The sequence below is a fragment of the Lottia gigantea genome (assembly GCF_000327385.1).
Source record: "Lottia gigantea unplaced genomic scaffold LOTGIsca_45, whole genome shotgun sequence".
NCBI lineage: Eukaryota > Metazoa > Mollusca > Gastropoda > Lottiidae > Lottia > Lottia gigantea.
The window spans coordinates 1715771-1732821 of NW_008709577.1; the positions used below are offsets into that span (position 1 = coordinate 1715771).

The 17051-nt window shown below is 31.8% G+C and overlaps 3 protein-coding genes across 3 annotated transcripts; 2 read left to right on the forward strand and 1 right to left on the reverse strand.

Moving 5' to 3' along the window:
• Positions 1-1139: 1139 nt before the first annotated feature.
• LOTGIDRAFT_218281 (hypothetical protein) lies at positions 1140-6186 on the forward strand (the record flags this gene model as incomplete). The annotated part of the gene is made up of 9 exons (XM_009061002.1): positions 1140-1218; positions 1508-1623; positions 1841-2035; positions 2205-2299; positions 2772-2867; positions 3057-3156; positions 4000-4180; positions 4509-4603; positions 4967-6186. 9 exons carry the CDS (start codon positions 1140-1142, stop codon positions 5078-5080), a joined length of 1071 nt encoding a protein of 356 aa, XP_009059250.1. The 3' UTR covers positions 5081-6186.
• A 167-nt stretch (positions 6187-6353) lies between these two features.
• On the reverse strand, positions 6354-10997 carry LOTGIDRAFT_164490 (hypothetical protein; the record flags this gene model as incomplete). Its single annotated transcript, XM_009061003.1, has 7 exons — positions 6354-6515; positions 7691-7847; positions 8910-8986; positions 9190-9323; positions 9605-9726; positions 10556-10673; positions 10901-10997. The coding sequence occupies 7 exons, from the start codon at positions 10995-10997 to the stop codon at positions 6354-6356; spliced, it is 867 nt and encodes a 288-aa protein (XP_009059251.1).
• Positions 10998-12171: 1174 nt separating this feature from the next.
• Positions 12172-14383, forward strand: LOTGIDRAFT_233972 (hypothetical protein). Its single transcript, XM_009061004.1, has one exon. It carries the CDS (start codon positions 12499-12501, stop codon positions 13504-13506), a length of 1008 nt encoding a protein of 335 aa, XP_009059252.1. The 5' UTR covers positions 12172-12498; the 3' UTR covers positions 13507-14383.
• The last annotated feature ends 2668 nt before the right edge of the window (positions 14384-17051 follow it).

Consider the following 17051-nt stretch of genomic DNA (forward strand, 5'->3'; position numbering starts at 1 on the left):
AGTCAATTGACTTTAGTTGACAGTAGGTTGATCATTTATTTTATGTGAATATTAATATTGGTAAAAAATTCTTTGAAATAACCTTAAAATGGCCTCATTTAAGGCAGCGGCTTAAAAATTTAATCATTCTTTGATCTTTAAAAGGACAATCATGTCAAAGTAAATCTGGTATATGAAGATAACAATTTAATTCCTCAATGTTTTATTATTGAGGTTGCTGTAAAACCTCAAAATCACCCAAATACAAAAAAATATTTTAATCTATGCCTACGGTACAAAGAAAGAACCTGTTTTCAGATTGTATTCAAAAGACATGGATAGTTAAAACATAGTCCGAAACATCTGTCTCTATTCCAGCCTCTGATGGATATTTTCAAAGCTGTTGGTTGGCGTAGAGTCCGACAAAATTTTCCACACTTTCAAAAATGTGCTTTTTCTTTCATAATATTAAGTTAGCTTTACGATGATTGTATATTTGTGTTGGACATCACCGTAAGTTTCGTTTTGTTAGCATCTCTTGACTCTGTGACCTTTGAACTTTGAACTTTTGACTTTAAGATGTGAGATAAGTTTCATTAAAAAAAATTTTTTTTGGAACCAGAGGCATGACATAAATGGTATAGGGAGAAATGATGGTAAAGTAAAGAATATGGTTAAGAAGATCGTATATATTTTGAGCAAGTTCTATCTCATTTACACTCAGTGTTCAAAAGGTTAAAGACTATTGTTTGCCATTTTTGGGGGTTGATTTTGGTGTAATATATGTAAATAATCTTCAGAAGTACTAGAACTGCACGGAAATCATATAATCCCTTCAAATATAAGCTTACTTCAAACTAGAAATTTCACTTTCTTATTCTATATTTATCTTTTCTATTCTGAACACATTATGGACGGTTAATACTACTACTAATTAACTTAAATAAAAAGTTTCTGTTTCTGAAACTAAGGTACAATTGGTCAAAAGGACGGTTGGTTGGTTGGTTGGTAGATGACAAGTTAACATTCGCTTCCAGCGGATGCTGATATCGCAAACTAGGTAGTTGATGGAGGTCAAAAGGATGGTGAACATGTCCTTTCAAACCATGCCTAACACATGATCATATGATTTGTCTCTTATAGTTACTGGTAGCTGAAGAATGGATATCACATTTCTAGGAACAGCATCTGCCTATCCTACACCTACTAGGGGTGTATCATGTACAGTATTTAGAACTGGTGAGAAATTTTATATTGGATTTCTTTAACGTAGTAAAATTACAGCATACATGAAGGGAATCAAAATAAAATGGAGTTGATAAATTATGTCATACCTTTCTGAATCTGATAAAGCAATTGAAGATGAGCAACAAGAAGAAGTGTGCAATGATAGAAATTGCTCCAGTACATCACCATTAGCCTACTATTTTTTCAATATTCTGCTAGAATAAATAATTCTGCTTTAAGAAACAGCTTGCAAACAGAATTTATCCTCAAAGATGTTATCTATATTTCTTTACTATCACAGATAGTGTATGTTGGTTGTTTGATTGTGGTGAAGGCTCACAGACTCAGTTAATGAGAAGTCAGTTGAAAGCCAGTAAAATATATAAAATATTCATATCACATTTACATGGAGACCATGTAAGTAAAACAGCCAATAACATTTAGAGAATAATTAATAAGAAAACAGAAATATTGTTTTATGATAATAAATGAAGAAAATAATTTATGATTACTTGTTCTCCTTTAAAATGTAATCTGTACACCCTTACCTGGAACATGGTATATTACAATACATTGTTACCTGTATTGTATTTCAATACCGACAAGGTGAATATAGATATTCTGATTATTGTAGGTATTTGGTTTACCAGGATTACTATGTACCATCAGTCAGAATAAACGCAGAAATAAACCAGTTGATATATATGGTCCAGTTGGTTTACGTAAGTTATTAAGAATAAATCTTCAGCTCTCTCGAACTCAACTGGAATTTGATTATACAGTTCATGAACTACAGACGCTAGATCATGAATACCCAGCAGATTGGCAGGTAAGTTAATTTTCTGCAGTAAAATATTCTCTGGTTGATTTTTTACTCACAAAGGTAGCTCAAAACTTAAATTTCTTATATATATCAAATTCTACTGGAAATAATTTGGATACTTTAGAATGATTGACTTTAGACTGATGCTTTGATGTTATTTGTTGATTTATTCTAGTCATGGCCTGTAAATCATATTAGTGATGAAGACTTACATCCTAATGAAACACCTGGTACAACTATAGTACCTGATAGTAATAATATATTACATCTGTAAGTTGGTTACTATTAATTTTCTTTTTCTTCTCAAGATGAATTTGGTGGCAACATTTATCAGAAAGTGGTTGGTATCCACATGGGCACCAACTGCCCGTCTCTACTTGATTTTTTTTTTATTTACACAAGAGGCAGAGTACATGCAAGCAGTTGTAGAAAAATACCAAATGACTAGCTAAACATTTTAATTTCATGAGGAGTTCTTGAATGTTTATTGTTAAACATTGACTTGTATTATCTAACCACTTTTAACAGTGTTTGTGAATGGTTAGCATAAATTATTACAATTTATATTGCTATTGGTCAAAAGCTGGATCTCACAAAACACAGTAATAGAAGAATTTAGTTAGATCATGGATATAAAAGACACGACACACAAAACATCTTGATCTGCATTTCTGATTATGAATATGTGCAATAAAAAAAATAATTTCTTTTCTCTCTGTTACTGTTCGGATTTTGTCTCTAGATTTGAAGATGATGAGTTCATCGTGACATCTGTATGGACAAAACACAGAATACCATCATATGGATTTATAATTGAAGAAAAGTCTCGGCCAGGCACGTGAGTTAAGTTTTTATTAGATAAAAAAATAATATAATTTACTGTATAAAGTGTTGGTTCCATCTTGTCTCAATTTGTCCATCTTGTGTAGTTTGAATTATTTACAATAGTTTTTAAAATAAAAGAAAAATATAAACTCTTTCCAATTACTTCATAGTTCACTTTATTAACAATTTTCTGAAATTTCAGACTAGATGTATCAATATTGGTATCTAAGGGTGTTCCTATTGGGCCATTATATGGTAAAATAAAGTCAGGAGAAACAATAACATTAGAGAATGGAACTGTGGTAGGTATTATGTGATATTACTTAACATGTTCATTCATAATAATCATAGCACCAATAACAAGATAATTTAAAATGGTTTTCAGTATGTGATCATTTTCATGAAAATACTGGGTTTTTTTTACGCCCACATTATGATGTCCGTCTGTCCACAATTGGCTTGTGAACCCAATAGAGGCTACAGTTTTTATCTGATTTTAATGAAATTTGGTGTGATCATTTATATTAGTTAGAATTTGACAAACTTTCGATGAATGAAAGGCGTTTATATTAAAGCAAATTGTATTGACACAGATCTAATTGTGCATTTATATAAACGAAGCATCTACAACAATTTGCCTACAATACACATTTATTTTAGCGATTTGCCAAATCGACCAAATCATGGCTAACAGCGCTTTGGTGCGATTTGTTTGAGATTCAAGATGGTGGGCAATATTGATAACAAGTAAAAACATTTCGAGAACTCATTCTAAGGTTATAGGAATTAAAAATATATTTTTACCAGCTTTTTTTTTAAAAACATACTATTAAATAATGTGTGTATTGGAGTTATTGAGAAGTAAACATGCAACTCGGTTATGCCGATGGTTATTTATTTAAGATGATAATCAGCGGTCAAAGCGAGTTGACACAATTTGCTTAAATAAAAACGCTTATATATGACGCTCATTATGCATTTGTTATATAGTTTTTTAATTTGTCAGACATAACTTATAATTGGTAGAAAAAAACTGATGTGATTTTAGACAGTCTGATATGACAAATACTTGTGCTGTAAGTGTAAATATCTGGGTGTGAAATTTCAAAGATACCATTATATAGATATATATATAATATTCATAGATAAAACCAGAAGATGTTGTTGGTCCACCAATTAAAGGTAGAAAGGTTATTATTATGGGAGACAGCACAGATTCCTGGAATCTCAAACATATTGGACAAGATGCTGACGTGTTGATACATGAAGCAACTCTAGAAAATTCATTGAGTGAAAAGTGTATAGAAAATGGACATTCTACACCGGGTAAGCATAATGCCTGTAATTTGTATCAATTGAATTTAGAGTGTCAAATACAGTGGTACGTTTCCATATGAAAAACTTTCGTGTAAGGATTCAGACCAAAAACAAGGATCTGCAATCATAGTCTGATGAACTTAACTATCTTGACACACCAGTACCAGAGTTTAATTTATTCCAGCCAAGAGATTTTTAACATGAACATTATATCCAAAAGTAGCCTTAGGGTGTTTATATCTGATAGAGACTTTTTAGTTTGTCAAGGTAGGTTTCTCCACAATGCCACTCAAAGAGTATAATACTTCCTTATTCAATTTTAACATTTTGTTAATAGAAATGGTGGCAAAGTTAGCAAAATCCTTGAATGTGAAACAACTAATATTAACACATTTTAGTCAGAGATATAAACCTCTTTCATGTCAGTTAAAAGTAAGTCAGTTATTGTTTTTCGGGTAGAATAAAATTTAATATGGTGGCATCAGTTGTTTCAAGTCAACATAACAGAACTTATCATAGCCCTTAACAGACGGACTGTAAACATTATGGCTTTTTGATTACAGACTTGTTGTTGAAGACTCTGATAGGCTGTATTCGCTAACCTACAATTTGAACATATCGCTGCATTTACTAACTTCTGTGGTGCAAGAAAGGTAGCTAATGCAGTCAAGGTATGAAACAAAGTTCGTATCAGCTTGACATTGTGATGAAGACAATCATTAGAAAGTATTGTATATCAGTCAACACTTTATATTTTAATTTATTGATCAATTTGTATTGTTTCGAATATTGTAGGAGGGTGATGATTCAGTACAGACATTACTAAATGAAGCAGAGGCTATATTAGGTACAGGATCTGTTATATGTGCTGAAGATTTTATGGTATATAATGTAGCCAGAAATAAGTAGTTACATCATCTTTCATTGATCTAAATTAGATAACCTTTCATCTCTTATTTTGCAATCATGAACACAAAATGCTCTTAGTATATTTATTTCACATGGTTGTGAACAAATAAGAACTGCAACAAAATGTTATAGGATACCATTGTAGATATAACCTTTTCTTATTCAAAGATATATTATGGAAGGCATAAATTGTTAGAATTAAATGCACTGTTTTTATATTATAGTTTATTGACAATTTTCTTGTAAACTAGGTTTATTAAATTTTTACAAAATATGTCGTCAAGACAAAAAATATGACACTATAAATATTGAAATAGATATCAGATGTTTTGATTTACTGGCATACACAAAGTTTCAATATAGAGATTGATGAATTATAATCTCAGATAAATGCAATCCTTTTTCTTAATAAATATACAGTATTGTTTGCTGGTAGTTATTCAATATCAGATAACCTTTGCTCAATTGCACAAATATCTTTGTGTGATTTTACCAAAAATAGTAACAAATATAATCTCAAACAATAAATAATAAATCGTCACCATACTATTCTATATCCACAAAAGTTGTTTTTCGAGAAAATGGAGTTCCAAGTTTCAAAACAGATTTTTTTTTCGTATTTAATTTGAATGAAGCCAAACTTTGCATAATTGTCCTTTCTGGTCTAAATTTACTACATTATTAGAGTAGGAGGTAGAACAATTACCTCTAAGAAAATACCAGACTGTTCTATATCCATAAATTGACATTGATTAAAGTCAAGTGAATGCTCAAAATATATATTTCAATTCATATAATGTACTTACAATCCATTTAAAAATAAACTAATCCAAATTAAAGTGAAATACAAGTAGTATAAAACTACTGACTTCTAACTTCTTTTCATATGATCCCATTGGATAAAAAAAGACATAAAACACTATGGTTCTAAGTATTTTTTTTGTATAAACAATATTAATTTACATAATAGGATTAGGGAACAGGCTTTTGCCTATAATACCCTCTCCTTAGTGGTTCTAAGTTGGAATTAGAACAATTTTTTAAGTTGAAAAAAAAAAAACCCATTTAAAATGATACTAGGAGGCTAAAATTTGGTATGAACATAGAACCTGGGGTCTCTTAACTACATTTGATATGCTAACTCAATTTTTCAAAAAAATGGACATATAACAGTCTGGTTCTCAGATGACGAAGTGTATAAAAATTTCTGTATTAGTTTTCCTTGTTGTTGTCAAGAAGGTTGTTATTCATGAATATTGGAATAGTATTGTGTTTATTTTTTCTTCTCTTCATTCTGTAGAAACTGATAAGCCACTGAGAAATCTTTACCCCCATATCCTTTATTACACAAAGTTCTATATATCTGTAATGCCATGGAACCCAATGGTGTAGGAATCTTGTTGTTTATTGCTGCTGATTGAGCCAACCCCAAATCCTTAAAATAAGAATTAAGATTGTTTCTATCAAAAAATAAACAGATTGAATATGGTAACTATACATACATTTACAGGTAAATTTTCAATATCATATATATATTTGACCTTTTAGAATGGGCTATTCATAACTACAGCACTTAATCATCTATAAGACTATCGGCACCACCATTACCCAGATGAAGTTACTAAAACTTGTAATCAGTGCTATCCTACAAGTCAGTCCTAGACAAATAAAGATAGCTTGCCACGCAAGGTAACATATGCCAAATACCAGCTGTCAGAAATGATAAAGTCTGTAATGGTTTATAATGAATAATAAATGTTTACACTGGCTCAAAAAGAATTTTCTGGTATGTTATTTTGAAATCATTTATAATTTATTATCCATTAGAGGACAAATGATTATCAATTGGTGGAATATTTGTTAATTATTTTGTGCAAAGAAGATTTAATCATAAAGAACCAAATAAAGATTATGCTTGCTTTTTGTTTACATAAATTACACACCTGTAAGTAGGACTGAGTAAAATAATCGAAATCATTGATTATCATGGCTAGGAATTTATTATTATGATTATTGATCATCGAAATACATAATCGATTAAATTTCAACATTATATTTTCTCCTGAGTGCCCGTTCACAAGTCACAATTTCTTGCACAGTTTCCACTCAGCAGATCATTACCCACATTAAACTATAATAATGGATCAACTCATCAAGGCAAAAATAATAATTCTATCACAGAAAGTTAACCCATGGAAATGATTTTTATTTCGTATTTAGAGGATTTCTCACTTAAAGATGGGTTCCCTTATTTTCATTGAAAATACTATTACTTATATGAATAGAAAGTAGAGGTGTTCTAATGATTTGGAAAAATACCAGTTTACCTCACATGTTCGTAATTAATTCATAAGTAGCTAAATTAGAAGAAAATTACCAGCAGAATTCCAATGAGTGACTGATAAGGACAATAACTCTGAAACTGTTTAACGGATTATTACCAATTTCGAACTTGACCGAGATATCATGAATATATACATGCATACCAAGTTTCATCTAGATCAGATAAAAGCTATGGCCTCTATTGTGCATACAAGAAATGCGGACGGACGGCGAACAATATACTTCCACTTTTCCATGTGTGCGTATAAAAATGCAAATAGCACAAACCTTTGTCATGAGAGCTGTTCCAAAACCACCTTTATACTGATTACTAGAGGGTACCCCATCTAAAACACCAGGTACAGGATTATATACTTCTGAAGACCAACATCTACCAGAGCTCATATTTAATATTGACGCTAATAATTTGGGATCCAGTCCTAATCTGAAATACAAATAATATTATGTGATGTGATGTAATCTTCTGGAGGATGGGCATCTAAATGTATTTTTTAAGGTTAATTTTGATGAAAATTTTCCAACAGCTAAAGATGCCATGGAATCTTATGAGAGCTTATGCCTATTTTGGACGAAGTTCTGATTGAATTGTGAATCTAACAATGTATTGAATGAACATTAAGTTACAGATATATTGCCATTGAAACATGATATATTGCTAGTTATTTCTATTAATGAAACAATTCATTTCACCCCTTCATATTCACTTTTTTTGAAAATAAACTAACAAATTTAAAAGTAACAAGTGGTTGCCTAGCAAGATAAAGCCACTTCCCTGATAAACTTTCAGTATATCAAGGGCAGTCATCAGTTTGTGTCCAATCATACCAAAAATCAAATTTGTCAAAGATATTGTTGATTTAAACACAAAATTCTGACCTCTATCCCATTCACAACTAACATTTAACATAAAATTTAAATCAGATGAAATCTTTATAGTCTCTATAGTATTCATGATAACCAAAAATCTGTTCAACAAATAATTGACTTCAACAAGATCTTATTAATATACATGTAAATGATCACAACAAATTCAATTAAAATCAGATAAATACCGTAGTTTCTATTGAGTTTTGAAGTTTTTTTTACTAAGTCAAGGGTAATAACTTAAAGACTATATATCGATAAATCAAACTTGACCAAGATCTCATTGTTTTAGATGATCACACCAAATTTCATTAAAATCCGATGAAAACTGTAGCTTCTATAGTGTTAACAATCAAATTTTGATGTGTTTTTACACATCAAGGGCAATAACTCAAAAACCATTCATCGAAAAAATCGTCAACTTCGAACTTAATCAAGATCTCATCATTATAAATGATCACACAAACTTTCATGAAAATCAGATAAGAACTGTAGTCTCTATTATGTTCACAAGCCAATAGTGGACAGACAAAGTGAAGGACTGACATGGGTGACGACAATATACGACCACATTATAATGTGGGTGTATAAAAAGTGAACTTCACTAGTAATTTTTTCTTACTTGATTCCCAGATTCATCGTTTCTGATGTTCCAATCATTGATATACCCAGCAACATGTTATTACAGATCTTTGCTGCCTGAAAACATGTTAAAAAGACATTATCTCTTGAGTTTTCATAGCAAGTTATGACCAGATATGAACATTTCAATGTATATAACATATTATAAATAATGTCAGGGTTAAGTCCTTAGATGGTGTGCATACAGTGAACTTCACACCTCAACTATCATGCTGTTTTGAGGTTGAGCGATCTAATATAGAAATAAATTATGTACAAACCTGCCCTGTTCCTACCGCTCCACAATGGACAACATTTTTACCCATCAAGGATAATAATTCTTTTGCTTGATTAAAGTGTGTTTCTGGTCCCCCTACCATGAATGTGAGTAAAGCATCTCTAGCTGCATTTACACCTGGAAAGAAATTAAAATCATTGTTGTGAAAATATGGACTCTAAATTATTGGTACAATTACTTGAACGTGGATATAGATATATTTTCGTCTAATCAGAAAATTTCCAATACTACATAAATCTGCCAATCTATATTCTCTCATGGGTATTACCTTTCTAAATATCACCTCTCTGCTATGTGCTTCACATGAAGAAAAGATCTCATTATTATGTCATCCTAAAAAATGGAGGCAAAAACTTGATAATTGACAGTTATTTTTTAAATAATATAAAAGATCTTACCCCCTGAGACTGGTGCATCAAGATAAACTGAGTCACCTTTCTGTGCTTCCCCTGCTATATGTTGTGATACACTAGGATCTATAGTACTGCTATCGATTAATAAACTTTTATCCTGAATAGCACTGTGATATAGAAACAAGTGAAAATGAATACCCTTTCAAGGTATAATCGATTGAAATATTTTAAAGACAGGTTTCCTTATTTTCAGTGTCAAATTCAGCGACTTATTTGATTAATTGGTGTTTCTTATGAATTATCATGAGTTTTAGCCAATCATAAATGTCCTGGTATGTACAGTCTGGATAATCAAAAAAAGACCTTTTGACCTCTCTTGATCAGTCACTCATTGGAATTCTGCTGGTAATTTTCTTCTAATTTAGCTACTTATGAATTAATTACGAACATGTGAGGTAAACTGGTATTTTTCCAAATCATTAGAACACCTCTACTTTCTATTCATATAAGTAATAGTATTTTCAATGAAAATAAGGGAACCCATCTTTAAGTGAGAAATCCTCTAAATACGAAATAAAAATCATTTCCATGGGTTAACTTTCTGTGATAGAATTATTATTTTTGCCTTGATGAGTTGATCCATTATTATAGTTTAATGTGGGTAATGATCTGCTGAGTGGAAACTGTGCAAGAAATTGTGACTTGTGAACGGGCACTCAGGAGAAAATATAATGTTGAAATTTAATCGATTATGTATTTCGATTATCGATAATCATAATAATAAATTCCTAGCCATGATAATCAATGATTTTGATTATCTTACTCAGTCCTACTTACAGGTGTGTAATTTATGTAAACAAAAAGCAAGCATAATCTTTATTTGGTTCTTTATGATTAAATCTTCTTTGCACAAAATAATTAACAAATATTCCACCAATTGATAATCATTTGTCCTCTAATGGATAATAAATTATAAATGATTTCAAAATAACATACCTGAAAATTCCTTTTGAGCCCGTGTAAACTTCTTGTACATGAGAGCTTTCTGGTAACATTGTAACAATTCTATGGGTAGCACTGGCAACTTCAGCCGGGGAGCTAGCCACTTGTGCCCCTATAGTTAACAAATTCATCAAAGTTTCTGTGATGATAAACACTTTTCAAAATGCCTGCATAATGTTTTTACGAAACTTTTAATTAACATATTATTGCCTATCCAAGACAAAATAATTCATTTGATGACGGTGTTAAAACATTCTGTGCTTTATTTTTTATTAAAGAAGTGTTCTTCATTCCATTATAATTGTCTAGTGTTTGCTAATTTTGATTATATATACTTACCATCACTTTTTAAAGCAGAAGTAGATTCAGAACTAACATCAAATACTACCAAGGGATAACCATTCTTCAATAAATTCCTTGCCATATGATTACCCATATTACCCAATCCAATAAAACCAACTATATCATGTTTCTAGAGTAAATTGACAAAAGCTTATTGCTGACGTTTAAGGGACAGATGCGCCATTTTCGGGGGTTGGTTTGAGTCTTGACAATATGTAGTCTTTAGAGGTAGGTACTAGAAACCTAATTTCTACAACTTACCTGTTTTACAGATGATTTTGAAAACTGTCTTGATCCCCCATTTCTAAGCTGACAAAAAGTACCAACAGATGATCTAGTTATTTTAAAAATTGAAGCCATGTTGAAAGGATATTGGATTTTAAGTTCTAAAATGAAATTAAACAGTCATAAAATTGTTCTTGTAATCAATATTTTTATTGTTAGTGTTTGTCAACAGTTGAGTAGTTAGAAATCATTGCTATTCACTTATTCAGTCATATGAAGCAAAGTTATCTCCACAACCATCAATCAAATTGCCTGCTGCCATGTGTGAAATTTTCTTAGCTCCAGTTTTTGTTTGCTTGAAATTTTATTTCTATAAATCTGGATGATTTGATTCCTGATTTTCTGTGGGTGACTGAGCCACTTGCCAATCAAACACAAAATCGAACATCCAGATCCATTTTAATCAGATTGCTAGTTTGCACAATAGTTTCGATATATTTCAATCTCAATCTATAATGTTTGTTGAAATTGTTTTAAGTTATTGAAAAATAAATCAATCTTGTATTGATCTAGGAGTTCATGCTTTATTGTTTTGATCTTCCGGTGGTCAAGGCTAGCATAATCTTATAGCTAAGCCTAAGTCTAAGAGTTAGTACAGTTGTGTCAGAAAGTGTAGATTAGAGACACTGTGGTGACTGTGAGTACTGAGTAGTGAGGCAGTAGTGATAGTACGACAGTACGGGTAGTGTCAGTGAGTTAGTGAATAGGCTGGTAGAACAATGCCAACTCCGTAAATGCATGGAATATGGTGTAGTTCATGTTCTGGAACCTATCTAGACTTGTATTGAACTACATATATTGCTACTAATCAAGATTATGGGTTCAAAATTATTGAATCCCACAGCTTCATGTCAAACCTGAAAGTTTAGTGAAGGTCGCTTCTGACTTTGTCAATAAAGATCAAGGTCGTTCAACCGGTAGCTGGTCGCTTGTATCAATAGAAAAGGTGTCATTTCTAGATTTGTTTATAGTTACCAAGTTGAAAACATTTACAGTGGAGGTGTTGTGAAAAGGCTATTTTGAAGTAACTGAAATATTGTGTTACGTTACCGCTAATCGATATTATCACATGATGATTTATTTGAAGGAATTATTCAATTGGATTTTAGCATAGATCTAGATAAACAACTTACTTACTGTAACCTGCTATTTAATCCTGCAAAGTGACTTTCCTGTCCTATTTGCTCAGACATGTCTTGACGTTTTCATTGTCATTCAAATGCATTGACTTTTAAATATGTGATAAGGTACAGATTTACTTAAAAACTTTTTAGTATAAGTATTATTTTAAGTGACAGGATACTTGTGTGATGCGTTTAAAACAAAATATGAATACTGTTGCAGCTTTAAAAGGCAACTTGGGCTTGCGAAGTAGTCCATTATCACCCACTGCTAGTAAGCTATCAACACAATACCTTGTGTTAGATCATATGTCAAACCATTATAAAAAGATCAGTAAAGCTAAGTCAGCTATTGATAGTAAACCACCCAAATCAATGGTCAATAGTCAAAAGGCAAGAGATAATCAAAGAAGGAAAGAATTCGAGAAATATGGGCGAAGTAGATCATGTACAAGTCTATCAAGGCACACACCAACACCAGGTCAGCAGTATGGTTATACTGAGGATATGTATGATGAAACTTTGTGGGATGACCCAGAAGATGAGGAAGATGAACTGGTTCAAAGTATCATGAGAACAACATTACAAACTCAAACAATGAGCCATCCTAACAAACCAAATATGGAGAAAACATTACAACATCATCAAGATCTGCATCATTCCAATGCCATGGCAACTACAATGAGACCAATTTCAAGTCGTTCTGCAAGATCATGTGTTAGCAATGTTTCAAGATTAAGTGAAGTTACTAGAAAATCTACATATGATGGAGATGTAGTTGATAAACATCAACATCGTTTTACTGAACCAAATAAACCATTTACACCAAGAACCTTAAAATCCAATCGACAATCCAAACTAAGCCAATACAAGTATTATACACCACCTAAAAATAAACGTCCCTCCAGTAGTAGAAGTACACGTGCAGAAAATGATACAATGGTAAAGACTCAAGAAAGTCCTAGATCTCCAGAAAAACCTCGAGTTAAGCCAAGAAAATCCAGTGTAAACCAAAACGATACTTTTACTGACACTCACATGTTTGAAAGTTTACAAAGTCATGATTTTCAGAATTATAAAAATCCCAGTGATGTTCCTCCTTTAGAGATAACTGTAGATAAAGATCATAAAGAGTGGCTTGAAGACCAAGTTGATAAAGCTAAACAAAGACTATCAGATGATGATGATGAATTTTAAATCAATTAGTAGATACATTGAAAATTTCAAACTCATAATTTGGAACTATTCTGTTCTAGATTGATTCATCATTTGTGCTTTAAAGCGTGGAATACCATTTTTTTTTTGGTTACATTCTTATATTAAGGGTTTCTTTTAAAATATTTTGGAAGATTGTGATGAAATTTCTGTGTAGGTAAACGTTAAATGACAATTTATTTGATGTGCTTAAAGAAAGCTGTTAACATTGTTCAATACCCATAAAACCAAATGGAACAAAAGGGATAACAAGAAAAAGTTGTTATTGGTATTAAATAAGACATGAAGGCTGAGATCTGTATTATCACACAAAATACATGTATGTTTAAAAAATGCCTAAAGGAGTGCATTATATGATATCTTTAAAACCCAAAGTTCCCTCTTGTCATTGTATTGCTGTTTCATTCATTTTATTTAGCCTTGATTTAATCTTTCATTTTTGCTATGAATTGAAAACCCTGTTACATTTTGTTCAAAATTTTAATGTTATTATTTGATTATCTTGTATTTGATCTCATCTTCTTTCATGGCTATTTCCAAATCTACCAATTTCTTAATTAATTGACAAAGACTTGTAACATTGATGGCGGTATTTGGTATTTATTAAATGATTTAAAGTTTTTAGTAAACAAAGTACATGCAGGCCCGTAACCAGCCCATTTTACCAAGGGGAGTGACCACGTTTGCATGGGAGGGCAATAGCTGAAAGAGACTGATTTCAGCTTCAATGGAGAATTTGTTCGAATAAAGTTCTAGGAGGTGACCACTCTCACTAGTTACTGGCCTGGATACATGTACATGAATTTGTTATAATGATTTTATCAGATTGTTATTTTATTTATTAAATATGATGACTATGGCTTGTTTTATGAAAAATCTTAATGGAAAATATTTGATGGCATCAGTGGGAAACTGTCCAGAATTTCTGATGACTACTATTTGGCCTAAGACTCTCTGTCACTGGTGCACACATCATTGAACTTTGGTTGTAGGCCTATGGGAGTAATATTATTTTGGATCTGCATATATATAAAAGGAAATATGACGAGAATCTTACACCTGATACTGCTTTTCATTATGAAATACTTACTCACTTATGATTGATATAATTCCTCATGTGAAAAGTTAGTTGCTACTAAGGTTTCGCCTATATGTTGTTTGGATTTCAGGTTCAGTTTTTCCACTCGGATAGTTAGTACTTTGTTTATTTCTAGACAAATGAAATTATTATTTATTTCTTAAAAGCTGAAAAAAATATGCCCCTTTGTGATTCACTTTCCAAAATCATAAATGACTGAATAATGATTGACCAGACCCAGACTCAGACCTCATCAGGCCTCATCTAAGAAATATTTACACTTCCTCTGCCACCACTTGGAAGTTTTTGGACTGTGAAGTAAAGAAACGTCCTGTCATAATCACCTCAATGGATAGGTGCGCCATTTTATTGACAAATCATCATAGTCACAGAAATTGGATTTTTGAAATGAGCTAAGCAGTAATGGTGTTCACAGCTCACAATCGAAATTTGAGCCTTCAAATCCATGTTTGTCTAGGATCATCCAAGTTTAAACTCTGTGATAACAAAGACATTAAAATAGAAAGTAAAATTCTCAGTTTGAAGTATTTTTATATGAAGTATGTGATTTTGGTACATTTGAAGATTATACACATATATTTCAGACCCAAATCAACCCCTGAAAATGATGAAACATGTCTCTTTTATGCAGAAGCCGGATGATATATTCTTTTGATTGAGCTGTCATGTCAAATAGTTGAGCACTTTCACCCCCCACCACCCTTGAGAAATTGTGCTAGCCCCAAACCTGTGACTGAAAACACAATGCAATGGTCAAATTAGAATACTAACGTCTTACAGTGTTCTGAATCATATTTCATTGATTTACGTGTATAAAAGGCTTTTATTCCAAATTATTTAAATTCATGGTTTCAAAAGATTAATATTCTAAACAATGTAAAAGTATTGTGAAATCAATAAATCTACATCAAAAACAGAAAAAAAATCAAAGAGATTATATTTAAATCAAAAATTTGCTTTACAATAATTTCCTGACAGGCAGTGTTTTAAAAATGAATTATTTCCTCTGGGCATAGTATGACAACAGTGCTGTTTTGACAGTAGAGTAAATGAATGTGGTCAGTGATAATTTTGATCAATAAATTGGATTATTTCCCTTTGACTATAGCAAAGTTGAAACCCAAAAGGGCCTGTTTGATTTACTTCAATTATTTTTTCATGTGACAAAAAAGACCATTGTAAACCACTTGTTAATCTGAAATATTATAAATCAATGAAGAACTTTGAAAATGGCAAATTAGCAACCAGTATCATACGAAACATCACGTATGATAAACACAAAGCCAATCTTTTTCAACCGTGGCCTTGTCACTTACGCTACGGTTAAAATGAATCAAATACGACCGATTAGAAGTGAAACTTTGTCGGGGGTGAAATGTAACAGCCCTTCATTAGCATACTTCACAAACACGATGATCGTCCATGGCGCTCGTTGCCCATCCGGAGAGCAGTTATGAAAACAGCCAGGTAGAGTTCATGAAGTCGGTTGGGGGTAACCGACTGGAGCAAAAGGTATGCACAAATTCCCTATTTAATTTTCCACCGACTTGATGCCACCATATGAAAATTAGAAGAAGTGTCAAGATGATTTCAGCTGTTTGGGACAGTCGCATTCTTTGCCATACGTCAACTCAAACAAACGATTTGTTTACAGGTGACAAAAAATGTTGATCTTCCCGACATAACTTTTCTACTTTTTATTGAAACCAAACAATTAGTAAGACTTGTTAGGATGTGATAATGATGTCGTACCTCATTTATTTTTTATATTCAATGGTTATAATCTTTGTTTACTTGATCTCGTTTCCTGACCAACTGACAAAATAATGATGACATAATGTAAGATCAGACAGCTGAGATAGGGAAGTAGAAATGGCGGGCCATCTGATTGAGATGACAGGACTATAAAAGAAAGATTTTTCATTGGATCATATCCTTCAAAGAAGGATTTCTTGTCTTTAATCCTCTATGGGAAAAACTTTCTTTTTTCACTATAGACTTTCTTACGCACTTACTGCAATCAATCTGCTGGTTGATAAATTATAAGGCTAGTTTACTTAATAAGGCTGACAAAAGTTGAATTGGCCCTGCCTGTTCTGAGTGTTCATCCATAAAGCAGTGATGATATTTTTTCAGAAAGCGTGATCAGACCCTATTTTAAGAACTTATGAATTAGAAAATTTATGAGTTTGTTTCAAGGTTTTCTTTGGGGTGAAGGAAATTCTAAACTTAACAAATGAAAACATTATATGAATATTTGGAAACCTGTATTATATACCCTTTTTTGTGGGTCATTTTCACATGCAATTTTCTTGAATGAAAGCGTGCTCATTTCAAGTTTAAAATCATCAAACATTATATTGTATGCACCCAGTCATTTGGAGACAAATGGCTTGCGATTTATAGCCTATATAATGACAAAAAGATT